A 15,549-nucleotide genomic window follows, 5' to 3' on the forward strand; every position below is an offset into this window, starting at 1 on the left:
ATTGGCAGTTTTACTCAATCTTCAGCCCCTGTCCACTCCATTGAAGTCAGAGGTGGGGCTGAAGTGCCAACCCTCTAATCTTGCCTTGGGCTTTTTGGTAACCTGCCCTCATCCTGGAGCTATCTAGGGGCCCCCAGCTACCAGTCAATCATCTTATTAACATGCAAAAGATACTTTTATCAATTCTAAGATTCCAGAAGCTTCTAAGATTAGAATCTCTTGTATCGGGAACCTAGGGGCTGTGACCAAGTATTTCACCCAGTGATGCTCTTCTCACCCATATCATTCAGGAAATTCCTAGGGTTTTAGAAGCTCTCTGCCAGGAACTGGATCAAAGACCAAATATGTTTCTTTTTATATCGCAATATTACAGCAAGTATGATTTGAATAGCAAACACGGAGGATTATTTTGGAGATGCATTTAAGCTACATTGATGAAGGATGAGGTGAGTTGTAAGCAGGCTGCCTATGAGGGGCCACTTATTGTGATTTTATCTAAGTGGCAAAAGTATGGTTGCCTCTTAGTGCTGTCACATATGTAAATCAAATAGTGTTGGTTTGCCTCTTAATTCTTATTGACCACTGTTCTTGGGTTCTGTGTGCATATCTATTTCTACTACCTTTCTCCAAGAGCTTTTATTTCTGCCAGAAATTCAGAAGTAGAGGCAAAGTTTGGTTTCTTAGGTATAAGTCAGAAACATTTTTTTTTTCATTTTTTGATTTTTAATTTTTAAAAAATACCTTAAGTAATCCCTATACCCAACATGGGGCTCGAACTCATGACCCCAAGATCAAGATTCTCATGTCTACTGACTGAGCCAGCCAGGTGCCCCTAATTTTTAATTTTGTAAGTTTTTATTTTAATTCCAGTTAACATACCATTATTATATTAGTTTCAGGTGTACAGTATAGTAATTCAACAATTCCATACATCACCGGGTGCTCATTATAACAAGTGCACTCCTTTATCCCTATCACTCATTTCACGCATCCTCCTTCTTCTCTATACTTAAGAGTCTGTTTCTTGGTTTGCCTCTCCTGCTCTTTTTTTTTTTCCTTTTGCTTCTTTGTTTCTTAAATTCCACATATGAGTGAAATCGTATGGTATTTGCCTTTCTCTGACTCATTTTGCTTAGCATAATACGCTCTAGCTCCATCCACGTTTTTGCAAATGGCAAGATTTCATTCGTTTTAATGGCTGAGTAATAGTCCATTGTGTATATATACCACATATCCATTCATCAGATGATGGACATTTGTGCTCTTCCCATTATATGGCTATTGTTGATAATGCTGCTATAAACATCGGGATGCATGTGCCCTTTGAATCAGTAGTTTTGTATTCTTTGGGTAAATACCTAGTAGTGTGATTGCTGGATCATAGGGTAGTTCTATTTTTAACTTTTTGAGGAGCCCCCTTATTGTTTTCCAGAGTGGCTGGACCAATTTGCATTCTCACCAATAGTACATGAGGGTTCCTTTTTCTTCACATCCTCGCTGTTTGTGTTTTTTATTTTAGCCATTCTGACAAGTGTGAGATATCTCATTGTAGTTTTGATTGCATTTCCCTGATGGTAGTGATTATGAACATCCTTTCATGTGTCTGTTGGCCATCTGGATGTCTTCTTTAGAGAAATGTCTGTTCATGTCTTCTGCCCATTTTTTTTTTAAAGCTGGCATATTTGTGTTTTTTGTTGAGTTTTATATGTTCTTTATATATTTTGGGTACTAATCCTTTATCAGATATGTCATTTGCAGATATCTTTCCCCATTCTATAGGTTACCTTTTAGTTTTGTTGATTATTTCCTTTGCTGTGCAGGAAAACTATTGGCGTTGTACCAATAGTTAATTTTTGCTTTTGTTTCCCTTTCCTTAGGTGACCTATCTAGAAATAGGTTGCTATGGCTGATGTCAGAGAAATTACTACCTGTGCTCTAGTCTAGGATTTTATGATTTCAGATTTCACATTTAAGAATTTAATCCATTTTCAATTTATTTTTGTGTATGGTGTGAGTAAATGGTCCAGTTTCATTCTTTTTCATGTTGCTGTCCAGTTCTCCCAGCACCATTTGTTGAAGAGACTGTCTTTTTCCCATTGGATATTCTTTCCCGCTTTGTCCAACATTAATTGACTATATAATGGTGGGTTTATTTCTGGGTTTTATTCTGTTTTGTTGATCTCTGTATCTAATTTTGTGCCAGCACCATACTGTTTTGATTACTACAACTTTGTAATATAATGTGAAATTTAGAATTGTGATGCCTCCAGCTTTGCTTTGCTTTTCCTTTTTCTTTTCTTTTCTTCTTTCTTTTCTTTCTTTCTTTCTTTCTTTCTTTTCTTTCTTTCTTTCTTTCTTTCTTTCTTTTCTTTCTTTCTTTCTTTCTTTCTTTCTTTCTTTCTTTCTTTCTTTCTTTCTTTTTCTTTCTTTCCTTCTTTCTTTCATTGTCTTTTTCAAGATTGGCCATTTGAGGTCTTTTGTGGTTTCATACACATTTTAGGATTGTTTGTTCTAGGTCTGTGAAAAATGCTGTTAGTATTTTGATAGGGATTGCATTAAGTGTGTATATTGCTTTGGGTAGTATAGACAATTTAACAGTATTTGTTCTTCCAATCCATAAGCATGAGATATCCTTCCATTTCTTTGTGTCATCTTCAATTTCTTTCCTCAATGTTTTATAGTTTTCAGAGTACAGGTTTTTCACCTTTTTGGTTAGGTTTATTCCTAGGTATCTAATTATTTTTGGTGTAATTGTAAATGGCATTGTTTTCTTAATTTTTCTTTCTGCTGCTTCATTATTGGTGTATAGAAATGCAACAGATTTCTGTATGTTGATTTTGTATCCTCTGACTCTACAGAATTTATTCATCAGTTCTAAAAGTTTTTTGGTGAAGTCTTTTGGGCTTTCTATATAGAATATCATATCATCAGCCAATAGTGAAAGTTTGATGTCTTCCTTGCCAATTTGGATGCCTTTTGTTTACTTATTTCTTTTGTTATCTGATTGCTATGGCTAGAACTTCCAGTACTATGTTGAATAAAAGTGGTGAGACTGGACATCCTTGTCTTGTTCTTGACCTTAGGGAAAAGGCTTTCCATTTTTCCCCATTGAGAATGATGTTAGTTGTGGGTTTTTTATAGATGGCCTTTATATTGTTGAGGTATGTTCCCTTTAAGCCTACTTTGTTGAGGGTTTTTTCATGAATGGATGTTGTACTTTGTCAAATGCTTTTTCCTGTGTCTGTTGAAATGATCATATGGTTCTTATTCTTTCTCTTATTGATGTGGTGTATCACGTTGGTTGATTTGTGAATATTGAACCACCCTTGCAACCCAGGAATAAATCCCACTGGATCGTGGTGAATGGTTTTTTAAATGTATTGTTGGATCTTGTTTGCTAGTGTTTTGTTGGAGACTTTTGCGTCCATATTCATCAGAGATATTGGCCTATAGTTCTCTTTTTTTCTGGTGTCTTTATCTGGTTTGGGTATGAGGGTAATGCTGGCCTCATAGATTGAATTTGGAAGTTTTCCTTCCTCTTCTATTTTTGGAATTCTTTGAGAAGAATAGATATTAACTGTTCTTTATTTTTTTTATTATGTTTAGTTAGCCAACATATAGTACATCATGAGTTTTTGATGTAGTGTTCAACAATTCATTAGTTGTGCATAGCACTCAGTGCTCATCACCACACGTGCCCTCCTTACCCATCTTAACTGTTCTTTAAATCTTTGGTAGATGGGCACCTGGGTGGTTCAGTCATTAAGCATCTGCCTTCGGCTCAGGTCATGATACCAGGGTCCTGGGATCGAGCCCCACATCAGGCTCCCTGCTCCACGGGAAGCCTGCTTCTCCCTCTCCCACTCCCCCTGCTTGTGTTCCCTCTCTCTCTCTGTCTCTCTCTGTCAAATAAATAAATAAAAATCTTTAAAAAAAATAAACGTTTGGTAGAATTTTGCTGTGAAGCCACTGGTCCTAGACTTTTGTTGTTGGGAGTTTTTTTGGCTACTGATTCAGTTTCTTTGCTGGTAATTGGTCTGTTCAAATTTTCTATTTCTTCCATTCCAGTGTTGATAGTTTATATGTTTTTAGGAATTTATCCATTTCTTCTGGGTTGTCCAATTTGTTGGCATAGTTTTTCATAATATTCTCTTCTAATTGTATTTCTGTGGTGTTGATTGTTATTTTTCCCCTCTCATTTGTGATTTTCTTTATTTGGCTCCTCTCTCTTTTTTTCTTGATAAGTCTGGTTAGAAGTTTATCAATTTTATTGATTTTTTTTTTTAACAAACCAGCTCCTGGTTTCATTGATCTGTTCTACTGTATTTTTAGTTTCTATATCATTTATTTCCACTCTAATCTTTATTATATCTTTCCTGCTGCTGGTTTTAGGTTTTGTTTGTTATTCTTTTTCTAGGTCCTTTGGGTGTAAGGTTAGGTAGTTTATTTGAAATTTTTTTTTTTTGTTTTTTGAGGCAGGTCTGTATTGCTATAAACATCCCCCTTAGAACTGCTTTTGTTGCATCACAAATGTTTATGTTTTCAGTTTAATTTGTTTGCATGTACTGTTTTATTTCTCCTTTTATTATCTGGTTAACTTAACCTCTATATATTTGTGGTCGTTCCAGATTTTTTATTGTGGTTGATTTCTTTTTTTTTTTTTTTTAGATTTTATTTATTTATTTGACAGAGAGATAGAGAGAGAGAACAAGTAGGCAGAGAGGCAGGCAGAGGGAGAGGGAGAAGCAGGCTCTCCGCTGAGTAGGGACCCCAATGCGGGGCTCGATCCCAGGACCCTGGGATCATGACCTGAGCCGAAGGCAGCCGCTTAACCAACTGAGCCACCCAGGCGCCCCTGTTGTGGTTGATTTCTGTTTTTATAGCACTGTGATCAGAAAAGATATGTGGTATGACTTCAGTCTTTTTGAATTTGTTGAGATTTGTTTTGTAGCCTAAAATGTGATATATTCTGGCGAATGTGCCATGTGCACTTGAAAAGAATGTGTATTCTGCTGTTTTAGGATGGAATGTTCTGAATATGTCTGTTAAATCCATCTGGTCCAGTGTGTCATCCAAAGCCATTGTTTCCTTGTTGATTTTCTGTTTAGATGATCTGTCCATTGTTGTAAATGGGGTGTTAAAGTCCCCTACTATTATTGTTTATTATCATTTCCTTTGTGTTTGTTATTAACTGTTTCATGTATTTGGGTGCTGCCATGTTGGGTACATAAATTTTTACAACTCTTTTATCTTCTTGTTGGATTGTCCCCTTTATTATGGTATAATGTTCTTCTTTGTCTCTTGTTACAGTCTTTATTTTAAAGTGTATTTTGTCTGGTATAAGTTATTGCAACTCCTACCAGAGAGAATATTTTTAATGCTGTTAAAAATAACTATCTTAGTGTATTGTGTGCATGATCTAGGAGCTGGTATTTTGCCTATAGGCAAGTTCTTTTATAAGGTAATACACCTTATTTTTTTAGTGTTGTGGCAACTGAAAAATTTCAGAGCAGCTGTTCAAGGTGCTTCTGTTATGGCAGTAACATTTTCAACAGGTGACTTCAGTATATTTATCCAAGGTAGTATGTATTTTCCCCATCCCCCCATCATAGTAGTGGTTGTTTGGGAGCTGGCCATCCTTCATAGGATGCCACCTAAGCCATTGCTTACATTTCCTTACTCAGGACAAAGTTCCTGAGAACATGGTGTCTAGAGCTGTGTTATTACCTGCTTCTGTGAATTCTGTATAAGAGCTTATGTAAATTTAAGGAACTACTGTGTGTTTTTAACTGTATTTTACTCACTACAGAGTAACGGGAACATTTTTGTGAGTTTAGATTGATTTCATGAAGTAAGAGACTCACCAAGAAAAAAGAAAATGAAGTTCTGATGGCATATAATTTGTTTTCTACTATAGCTAACAAACCTTGTAGATCTTAATGAAGGAACTGAGAGGAAAGTATGCCTTCTTCCAGTATTGACTTGTTTTCCTTTTGTTTAAGGATCACAAATTGTTAAGGAAAATAGCTTATGAAATTCTTGCCTGGCTGTGAGAACAGAATCTGCACTACTTTTATTAGGGCTGTATTTGTTCAACAGTAACTGTGATACTAATATTTTTGATGAATATTATATAGTCATGTTTATGTTAATGATTCTCAACCTTTTTGCTCTCAGGACCCCCATGCCCTTAAATGTTTTGAGGACCCCAAAGAGATTTCATTTAATCTTATCATGTTCTTTCCCTTCCTTTTTCCCTTCCTTCCCATGGGTTCACCTTTCAATACTTATTTGCTTGAAGTTAAAACAGGAAAAAATTTAAACGTATTAATTCATTTAAAAGTAGCAATAATAAATTCATAGTTATATTTATTTTCATAAAAAATAAAAATATCCCCAAATTATAAAAAACAAAAAGAGGAGTGGCATTGTTTCACAATTTTTTTTGCAAAGGTGTTTAATATTAGATTTAATGAAAATAATTGGATTCTTACATCTGTTTCTGTGTTCAATCTGCTGCATTATGTTCTGGTTGAAGTATATGAAGAAAGTCCAGCTTCACACAGATATGTGCTTGGAAGGGGTATAATGTTTTAATAGCCTTTTCAGATAATTATGGATATTCTTCTTTGACACTACACCAAAAGTTGGCATGTGTTAGTTTTTTAAAGATTAGTTGCAATGTGGAATCTGAAATCACGTCAACGAACTCTTTGTACTCTATTAAGCTAAGGATTCACTGGTTTGTCTTCACTTTGAGTGACTCTTTTACACATGCATGATTTTGGAACATAATGCATTGGTAAACATATCTGAGTTGTATAGGTCTCTTTATATAATATTTAAAAATTATATTGGATATTATCACCATCAGTCCCATCAGAAACAGCTTTAAGTATTGGGAAGTTGTCAAGGTTACAATAGTGGATACATATTATCCAGAATTCTAATTTTGACTGATAAACTTGAATTTACCACTGTCAACAAATACTCTGAATAGTTTTTTTTTTTATTAAACTGACAGACTTCTTCTGTTTACTTTCATGAAAATTCCTACCAGACCCAAATCTTACTTACTCTAGTTTGTGTGTTAATCATTCTTTGAAGTAAAAATGGTGTTCCATGAAAGAGACATCTTATTCAACTTGCAGTTCAACTAATTGCACATGCACTTTTCCCCAAAACAACTATTGAACTTTTGTGCAGCAGAAGTACTTTATGCATATATCCCATGTTTATCACAAATTTAATAAAATTGTTGCCAGGATGACATAGGCAAATAATGTCTTCATGTTATTATGAAAGTATTTTTGACTATACAGACTTTGTGAAATTGTGCTGCATGTCTCTGGGAGTCCACAGACCTTACTTAGATCTGCTGGTACACTACTAGCCCTTCTTTTATTCTTGTTAGGAATACAGTAACTGCTGGTAATGTTTTCACAGATTTCCCAAACTTTGATGCGCTTACACCAAGGGATTTTTCATTTGCCTCACTCTCTCCTGAATCTACAGCGAACTGGCATTCAGGATGAGAGTCAGAACTGTGCACAATTTTCTGATTGTTGGTATGCTGGTAGAAAAAAGATATAATTTTAGTAATAAAATTATTGGTATTCATTAAATACCTACAGTGTTCGTGTCTTTTTATGTTTGATAGTATCTACCCTGGCCCTTTTCTTTTATGAGGATGTTGTGAGAATTAATGTGATATTTATTTATTTAGAGAAGGGGAGAGAAGGGTTGGGGAGGGGCAGAGAGAATCTTAAGGAGGCTCCATGTCCAACATGGAGCCTGATGCGGGCTGGATCTCACAACCTTGAGATCATGACCTGAGCTGAAAGCAAGAGTTGGACACTTAACTGAGCCACCCAGGCACCCTGAACTAATTTGATGTTTAAAAAATGTAAGAATCTATTTTTATTGCATGGCATGTTTTAAAATACATCATGTTGTGAGATAATTATGTTCTAATGAAAGTACAGTGACGCATTAAAGGTTCATTAGTCAACTGTAGTTGAAGGGAGGAAGAGAGGAAATTCCTAGGCATAGTGATGCCAAATGTCAGAACATTTAAAAGCTGCAATGGAAAAAACATTTTTCCTCTTCTGTATATTGGAAGTGGAAGTATTTTTTTTTAAAGTAAGTAGATGAAGGTTTACTAAAATGGAACCAGGAACAGGAATAGATGCTGAAAGGGAGAGTTTTCATTTGAAATAATGAGATGATGAAAGTTTTTAGATTATCCCAGAGGGACTCCCTCCTCCCCCCAACATTCTTGGTTCCCTTGGAATTGAGATTTATAGTTAAATGAATGTTATAAATCTAGAAAAAACAATAGCCAGATGAGTCTATCCTTGAACATGCCATGGGTCAATTTGGTAAGCAAGAGTTCTTGGAGATGGAGGGTGCAATGAAGAAATTTCAAGAAGAAAGAATATTTACTTTCAAGAATGTGCCAAGGTTTTTGATTTTTAAAGCTAAATTAAAATGTGAATAATCACCATGTACTTGTGATTAAATGCACTCTATTCCTCCTCATAAAGTATTACAGCATTTAACTGATAAACAGATCAAATAAGATGATTGGATGGATTTTACACAATAATATATACAATTATATGTCACTTTGGACTTTACAAAGAACTCCAGCACTTTAGATTTTAAAAAGTTTTACATTTACTATTTCATTTTAATATTAAAAAGAGAAAAAAAAAAAACTCTGAAGTAGGTGAGAAAGGCATTCTCATTATGTGAGAATGAGTTTTACCCAAAGCCATAGGCCTTCTGAATCAAAGGGTTTGAATTTAAAGGTAGGTCTCTGGACTAACAGTTCCCTCTACTTGGTGCTGCATAGTGTTGCTGCCATGCTTTTTTTTTTTTTTTTAAGATTTTATTTATTTATTTATTTGAGAGAGAGAGAGAGAGAAAAAAACAGCATGAGAGGGGAGAGGGTCAAAGGGAGAAGCACTGAGCCGGGAGCCCGATGTGGGACTCGATCGCAGGACTCCGGGATCATGACCTGAGCCGAAGGCAGTCACTCAACCACCTGAGCCCCCCAGGCGCCCCACCATGATATTTTTAATTGATGGGATTACGTAGTTACGGTGTTCACTATGTATTCTGGCCCAGAGATTATCCAAACCAAATGAATACTTATTGGGCCAGAGTACAGCCTCATCTTTGGGGAAGGACATCTGTAGAGCAGTATTCTCTCCAAGGTCTGTTGAGAAAGTTTGAGAAAAGCTCAATTTGAATCAGGCTATCCTAGGTCAAGTCTTGCCACGGCTTGCTCACACCCTCCTGCTCTCTGGCTCTCTTGTTAGGAATTGCCCTCCTTTACTTCTTTTTTGTTGTTAGGCTTTTAGGAATTAAATAGTATTTACTCTATCCCTAAAAATATTTTGAGAACTCCTTACATTAACTTATGACCAACCAAAGGGATAGGAGCGTCATCTATCTTGTGTGTTTCAACCTTTTATAATAAAGCAAGTGATATGATAAATATCAGGAAGAGGCAATAGCTATTCAAACCCAAAATATTTCTTTTTGTTTAGATCCCATTTTTAGTATGTATGTGGGAGATATTAGCCTATGAGTTAAGGACTTAATGGTATTTCAAATTCCTGGTCACATTTTCTACTCCCATCTTTAATTTGTCAAATCTAAGTCTTCATAGGAAGTCTTCTATTCTGTATTGTAGGGAGACTGAGATGGAAGTAGTGTATGTTTAGTGGCAGATTACTTCACTGCAAACATAGGCTAAGGTTCTTACCTTTTGTTTTCAGATACTGCCTGGTTAAGTACTAAGCATTTTCCATTGTTAATAATAGTAATGATGATAATAATAATACCGCCACCACCACCAACATGGAAGCAGGAACATCCCCTTTCATCTCAGTTGGCATTTGATGTCTTTTGAGTTCTTTTCAGCCTCATTTAGCTCTTCTTATTTTTTCAGCTCAGCAAATCTATTTTGACTTTTGTAAAACAGGTAAGTCAACAGGCAAGGGGCTGGAGCACACTGGTTCACAGAAGCACCTGTGCCTTGGGACTTGAGGACATTGCTCCACAGTATCTATTTGTTAGACTATGACAGCTAGTGGTGAGGAGTTTTAGAATGTGTCACAGCTGTAGATGTTAAGTACTAGATGTAGCTGTGATTGCTGTCACTTGTTCTCATATACTGTCCTCGGTTATAGGCATTAGGAATTTTTTCTCTTAACCTGTTATATCTTTCTGTATTTTTCTGGCCTTCTATAAAATTTTGTAAAGTGGTATTTTTGTGGAGTAGATCTCTGCCTCTTTCATGTTAACAGTTATACATGTTTAAGAGATTTGACCCTCTGGGAGTATTATTTTGAGCAAATAAGATTTGAATAGGAATTGTTTTTCATATTCATGTAATGGCAGTGTATTGCTTGGCACATGATAGGTGCTCTGTAAATGTTATTTGTCATGAATTCTTGAACTCAAAAGTTAATTAAATGAAGTTCATTTAATACATTTTTATTAAGCCATATACAATGTTAGGTGAGGAAACTAAAAATAGTGGTAAGGCAGTTACCGGGCCAGTGAATTCCTATGCTAGCTGGAAAGTAATTTCACAGAAGTAGTGAAATTGAAGGAGGGAGCCGTTTAGTTATTATTGGCAGGGATGGGGAGGGTATCAAAAGGGGGCTCATTGTCTGGCCATCAGATCTGACCTATCCCTTGAAGATGAGGAGGATGAAAAGGACATTCTTTTTGTTCTGTTTCTCAGAATGTATTTGAAGGATAAAATAGGTTTCCTGTCTGACATTAATATCAATGATACTTTGGAATGTTTGCTTCTTTTATAACAGAATTGTTTTTCCCTGGATCCCATGCTCACTGTGTTTTCATGCCTTGTTTTGCAAGAATTGTCTGAGGTTCCGTCAATTGAGGAGGAAGTGGAAGAAACAGAGTCTTGGGCGAAGCCTTTGGTCCACCTTTGGCAGACGAAGTCCCCAAACTTTGTGGCTGAACAGGAGTATAATGCAGCCATGGCCAAAATGGAGCCACACTGTGCCATCTGTGCTCTCCTAATGCCCTACTACAAGGTAATAAGGGTGGAGGGGTCACTGTCAAGGTTTCGTTTCACTGCTTCACTTTCTGTGTGACTGTAAAAACACAGATGAATCATTGTAAGGTAAGTATGCGCACGGAAAGGGAGACATCAATACTTACATGGCCATTGTAAAAGAGCAAACAGAATTTCTGAGACATTTCTCTGGTAGTGCTTTATCATTTTAAAATAAATGGTTTATTTGTCATTGTTCATTTCAGTCAAGGGGCAGTTCCAGTCTTTTTAATCAAGAAACACAGAACTGAAAGCTTAACAATATGTTGTATAAGTTTTGCAAAGAGAGAACTTAGACTTAGTCTCTGTTTTGTGTTTGAAAATATCACTCTCAATAATATGTCAGCTCTGGTCCCACATTTAAAATGTCTCTGTCTTCCCACATGGAACATGCATAAAATACAGCAGGACTCAATACAAGCTGGATTGTTCAGTTCACCCTCATCAACTAGCTGTGCATAGTACTGTTTTCAGTGTTATTCCATATGTCATACTGATGGCATTTTGGCTCACTGAGGGCCACATTCTCTAACACTAACCCAGACAAAGTGATCTTCAGGAATCTAGGAAGGGTGGTATTTCGTGACCTATTTTAAGATACAATATATAATAAAGTGTATTGATGTGAGCACTGTGTTCTGAGTTATATTATCAATAATGGAATCAGAAGTATTTTAAGATTGCTTCTCTTTTAGAGTTCATATAAACACTTTTTTGTTCAGACATTTCAGGGCATGAAATTGTGTGATTTGCCACATTTTCAGATCTTTGAAAATATAGAAAGTAAACTTAACTCACTTGTTTTCGATGGGGCCCTTGTGAGTGACAAACTATTTTCCGTTTAGTCATTGAATGTCTGTTTTCTTGGAAAAAGTTAACTTTTTATTGACTCTTATTTCTATATCATAATCTGCCTTTGTATTTCCCCAATAATTAACAAAATTCTCACTAAAATTATAAGATATAGAGAAACTTATTAATATAAGATCTCTGGAGATAAGATAGTTCATTAATTAGAATTTTAGTTAAGCGCTAAATGTTTTTCATATATTTTGGTGAGAGATGACAGTTTTGTTTTGCACACTATATTTTCTTATTTAGTGACACTTGCCAGGTCATTCTGTCTTGATGTTTTAAAAACTTTGTGGTGAGGCACAACCTTCAAAAATTCTCTAAAAACTGTTGCACAGATTAAAACTGAGGTCTTTGAAAACATTCCTTCAAGTGTAACCAGGTAAAATTCTTCAGTATATGAAACCAGGTCTGCTAACCTAGTGAAAATAAAGAAAGAAATAAAAATTCCTCAGAAAAATTGATGCTTTCCCTGAACTGTTTATGTAAGAATATAGTTTTAGCAGGTTATCACTTTTTCGTACAAGCAGATGCACAGAATGTCCTCCTGTTTCTACAGCTTAGCTTCTGGATGGGAGCCTGAAGAGGAACATTGATAAAAAGCTAATAGTTGTATCAAGGAAAACAACAGGAAGAACAGAAGCTGGAAGTTAGTGCATGGAACAGCTATTAGTGGAATTGAGTGACCAGAACAAATGATGAACTTTTTTGCATGTTTTTCACTCATGTGGGAATATTATGTTTTTCAGCCAGATAGCAGCAATGAAGAAAATGATTCTAGATGGGAGACAAAATTAGACGAAGTGGTTACTCCAGGAGGAAAGACTAAGCCCCTCATTCCAGAGATGTGTTTTATTTATAGTGAAGAAAATATAGAATATTCTCCGCCTAATGCCTTTCTGGAAGAGGATGGAACAAGTCTTCTGATTTCCTGTGCAAAGTGCTGCGTACGGGTTCATGCAAGTAAATGAATCTCTCATTCATCAATCACTGGCTTTTCAGTGCTTCACATAATCTTTGTTTCTCACCGTTTTGTCCCCTACCAAATCTATTGCATTGAACTATTGGCATTCTTAATGGTTAGATCATTCTTTCTCACATTTCTTCTGATAAAAGTATGAGTAAGTATAATAATCCCTTTTTCTACAGTTTTGTGCAGTATCAGTGGAGAACAGTTTTGTTCTGTTTGTTGTCCAGATGTGGGGTCATTGTGGGGCTCCTTTCACATATTTGAATTTTACTTAAGAGATAGTTTGTAAAAACTTAATTTTAACCTCTGATGTTGATTCATGATTATTTTTCTTTGTACTTTTTAAAGAGACATGAATATTTCTTTGGTGATTTGGGGAATTATTGTTAAATTTAATTATAGAGTTTAATTTTTATTCTTTGTGAGGGTAAGGAGATCTCTGTTGCCTTCCAGGGGAGAACAGTCATTACAGTTGTTTTCCCCGCAGGACTGAGATGGTTAGGTTCCATACCTGTCACAATTTGGTATTTTCACATCATGGGATAAATGGCAAATACATTTTTTTTTTTTATTTGCCTGCCATGTAAGTCCTCTAAAATGTGAAAAGGGATCTAATTTTTATTGCAAGTCTATTTTAAGGCATTTTAATATTCCAGATCTTACCAAATCATATGTCATGTTAACATACTTATGTATGGTCTCTGTCAGTGTAGCATGAATAGTTATAATATAGGCATTACCTTCTGTATTTACCCCAGAGAAACACTAGACTTACGTTAGGGTTGAAATAGCCTCACTGTCTATCATTTATTGATTGATTAGATACTGTCAGCTTCCCAAGAGATTTGAACATAATGTGTTTGAAATATAGCAACCTTCTTGTTGTACTTATATCAATCTGTAACACACACGCACATATATATATATATACATACACATTCACCCTACATTATTTAAAGTATATAACAGCCAATGCATCATTTCACCAAAAAAACTAGGATTTAATTTTGATTCCCGAATGTACAAGCTATACAATTTAGCCATAGTATTTCATAAACATATGCTTGAACTAAACATTTTATAGTCTTAGTTAACTATGATAGGCTTTTCTTTGGTAATTACATCTCTGTTATTTTCTCTTTCATTTAAATGTAATAGAAATTTGATATTAAAAATTACTTCTTTAAATCTTTCAAAGCCCTTTGAAAGGCAGTCAGAGTAACACATGTTTGTTGGTACTGTATAATTGCTGCTTATATTTGCATCATCAGCTATTTCCTTACACAGTTATTTTGAGTCAGGCATGTATTGAATAGACAAATAGAACTGAAGATACCCCTTCATCACTAACCATGAATTGTGCATCCTCTGTCCCTATCATTGAAATTAAAGCTAATTAAACAATTTCTGAAATGTAATTTTAAATTATATTAATTTACAAAATATGTCAAAGTTTATTTATTGTATTATTTTAAAGCTTCCCCAAATTTTCCTTCATGAATTGCAACTAACTTTGAAATATGTTTTGTATGAGTAAAGAACTAGACCCAACAAATTAGAAATTTAATTATTGCCCATTCAAGAATTATCTGATAACTATTGTGAGCATTAGTAATGATTAAGACCCATACTCTCATGTTTCCTGGGGCTGATATCCTTTTAGCCATAAGGCATGAGAGCCAAAAGTATCTTTGAGACAGCCTTGCTTATGTTTTGTTCTAAGCAGTGACAACTGGTGGGCAGTTGTTCTGATTTTAGTTATTCAGTGCTAAGATGTATAATACCAAAATGCAAAAGACCTAATTCATGAATCCATACTATTATTTTATAGGTTGCTATGGTATCCCTTCTCACGAGATATGTGATGGATGGCTATGTGCCCGCTGCAAAAGAAATGCATGGACAGCAGTAAGTGGCCTATTTTAATATCTTTTAACCCCTCTTCTCACTTTCTCCACTGTGAACACATTTAAATCTAGCAATAAGGTAAGGTTGTACACATGCTTTTGTGTGCACTTCTACACTTACTATATTTCTAGTCTTCTCTTTTCAAATCATCCTGTCTGGTGGCTCTATTCATCATAGAAATATTAAATAAATTTCTAGGTGTTACTGTTCTACTCAGGAGCCTACAGAGAATGCCAATTTATCTGAACAAGTCTAAAATATTCCTTCATTTTCCTGCCCAGGTCTATTTTATAGTTCTTGAAAATAAATATTCTAAGTAACACTCAAGATGAGGATCCTCCCTGACCCCTGACAAAACCATGCCATACATAACTTTTCCACTGGTATGAGTCTTTCCCCACTTATTCATTCATACATTCACACTTCAACAAACTTTGGAGTCTGCTCTTTGCCAGGTGAGACAGACTGCTCTGTCTCAGTCTGTGAACTTGAGACAGAATCTTTCAACAACAAATGATACCCCACTTAAGGTACAAAGATTCCTCCTCATCTTAATTGTTTTTCCTGATGAACCCTGTTGAAACTTCAGCTTACATCCAAGCATTAAGTTCTATTCCACTAACCCATCATGTCACCTATTTTTCCATTTAATTATGTGCTACCTCGTTACTTCTTAAAAATTCTCTTTCAAGAAGCATCAGAACATTTTTGAAAATTA

At 35.4% G+C, this 15,549-nt stretch overlaps 1 protein-coding gene across 15 annotated transcripts in view; it reads left to right on the forward strand.

Annotated features, from left to right (window-relative positions):
- Positions 1-15,549, forward strand: part of KDM4C (lysine demethylase 4C) — a 459,829-nt gene that overhangs the window by 303,985 nt on the left and 140,295 nt on the right. For 13 of the 15 annotated variants that reach the window (XR_010407538.1, XR_010407537.1, XR_010407539.1 and 10 more), the window contains 3 exons: positions 10,900-11,081; positions 12,703-12,916; positions 14,755-14,831. Coding sequence is in view for 10 of the 15 variants with exons in the window: in XM_064578944.1 (XP_064435014.1) it covers positions 10,900-11,081; positions 12,703-12,916; positions 14,755-14,831 (473 nt within the window). In the remaining 5 variants the exon portion in view is untranslated. The other 2 variants (XM_045882408.3, XR_010407541.1) reach the window with 2 other exon arrangements.

The sequence above is a fragment of the Mirounga angustirostris genome, unplaced genomic scaffold (genome assembly GCF_029215605.1).
Source record: "Mirounga angustirostris isolate CCGP_5_RB_7025 unplaced genomic scaffold, mMirAng1.0.hap1 SCAF_15, whole genome shotgun sequence".
NCBI lineage: Eukaryota > Metazoa > Chordata > Mammalia > Carnivora > Phocidae > Mirounga > Mirounga angustirostris.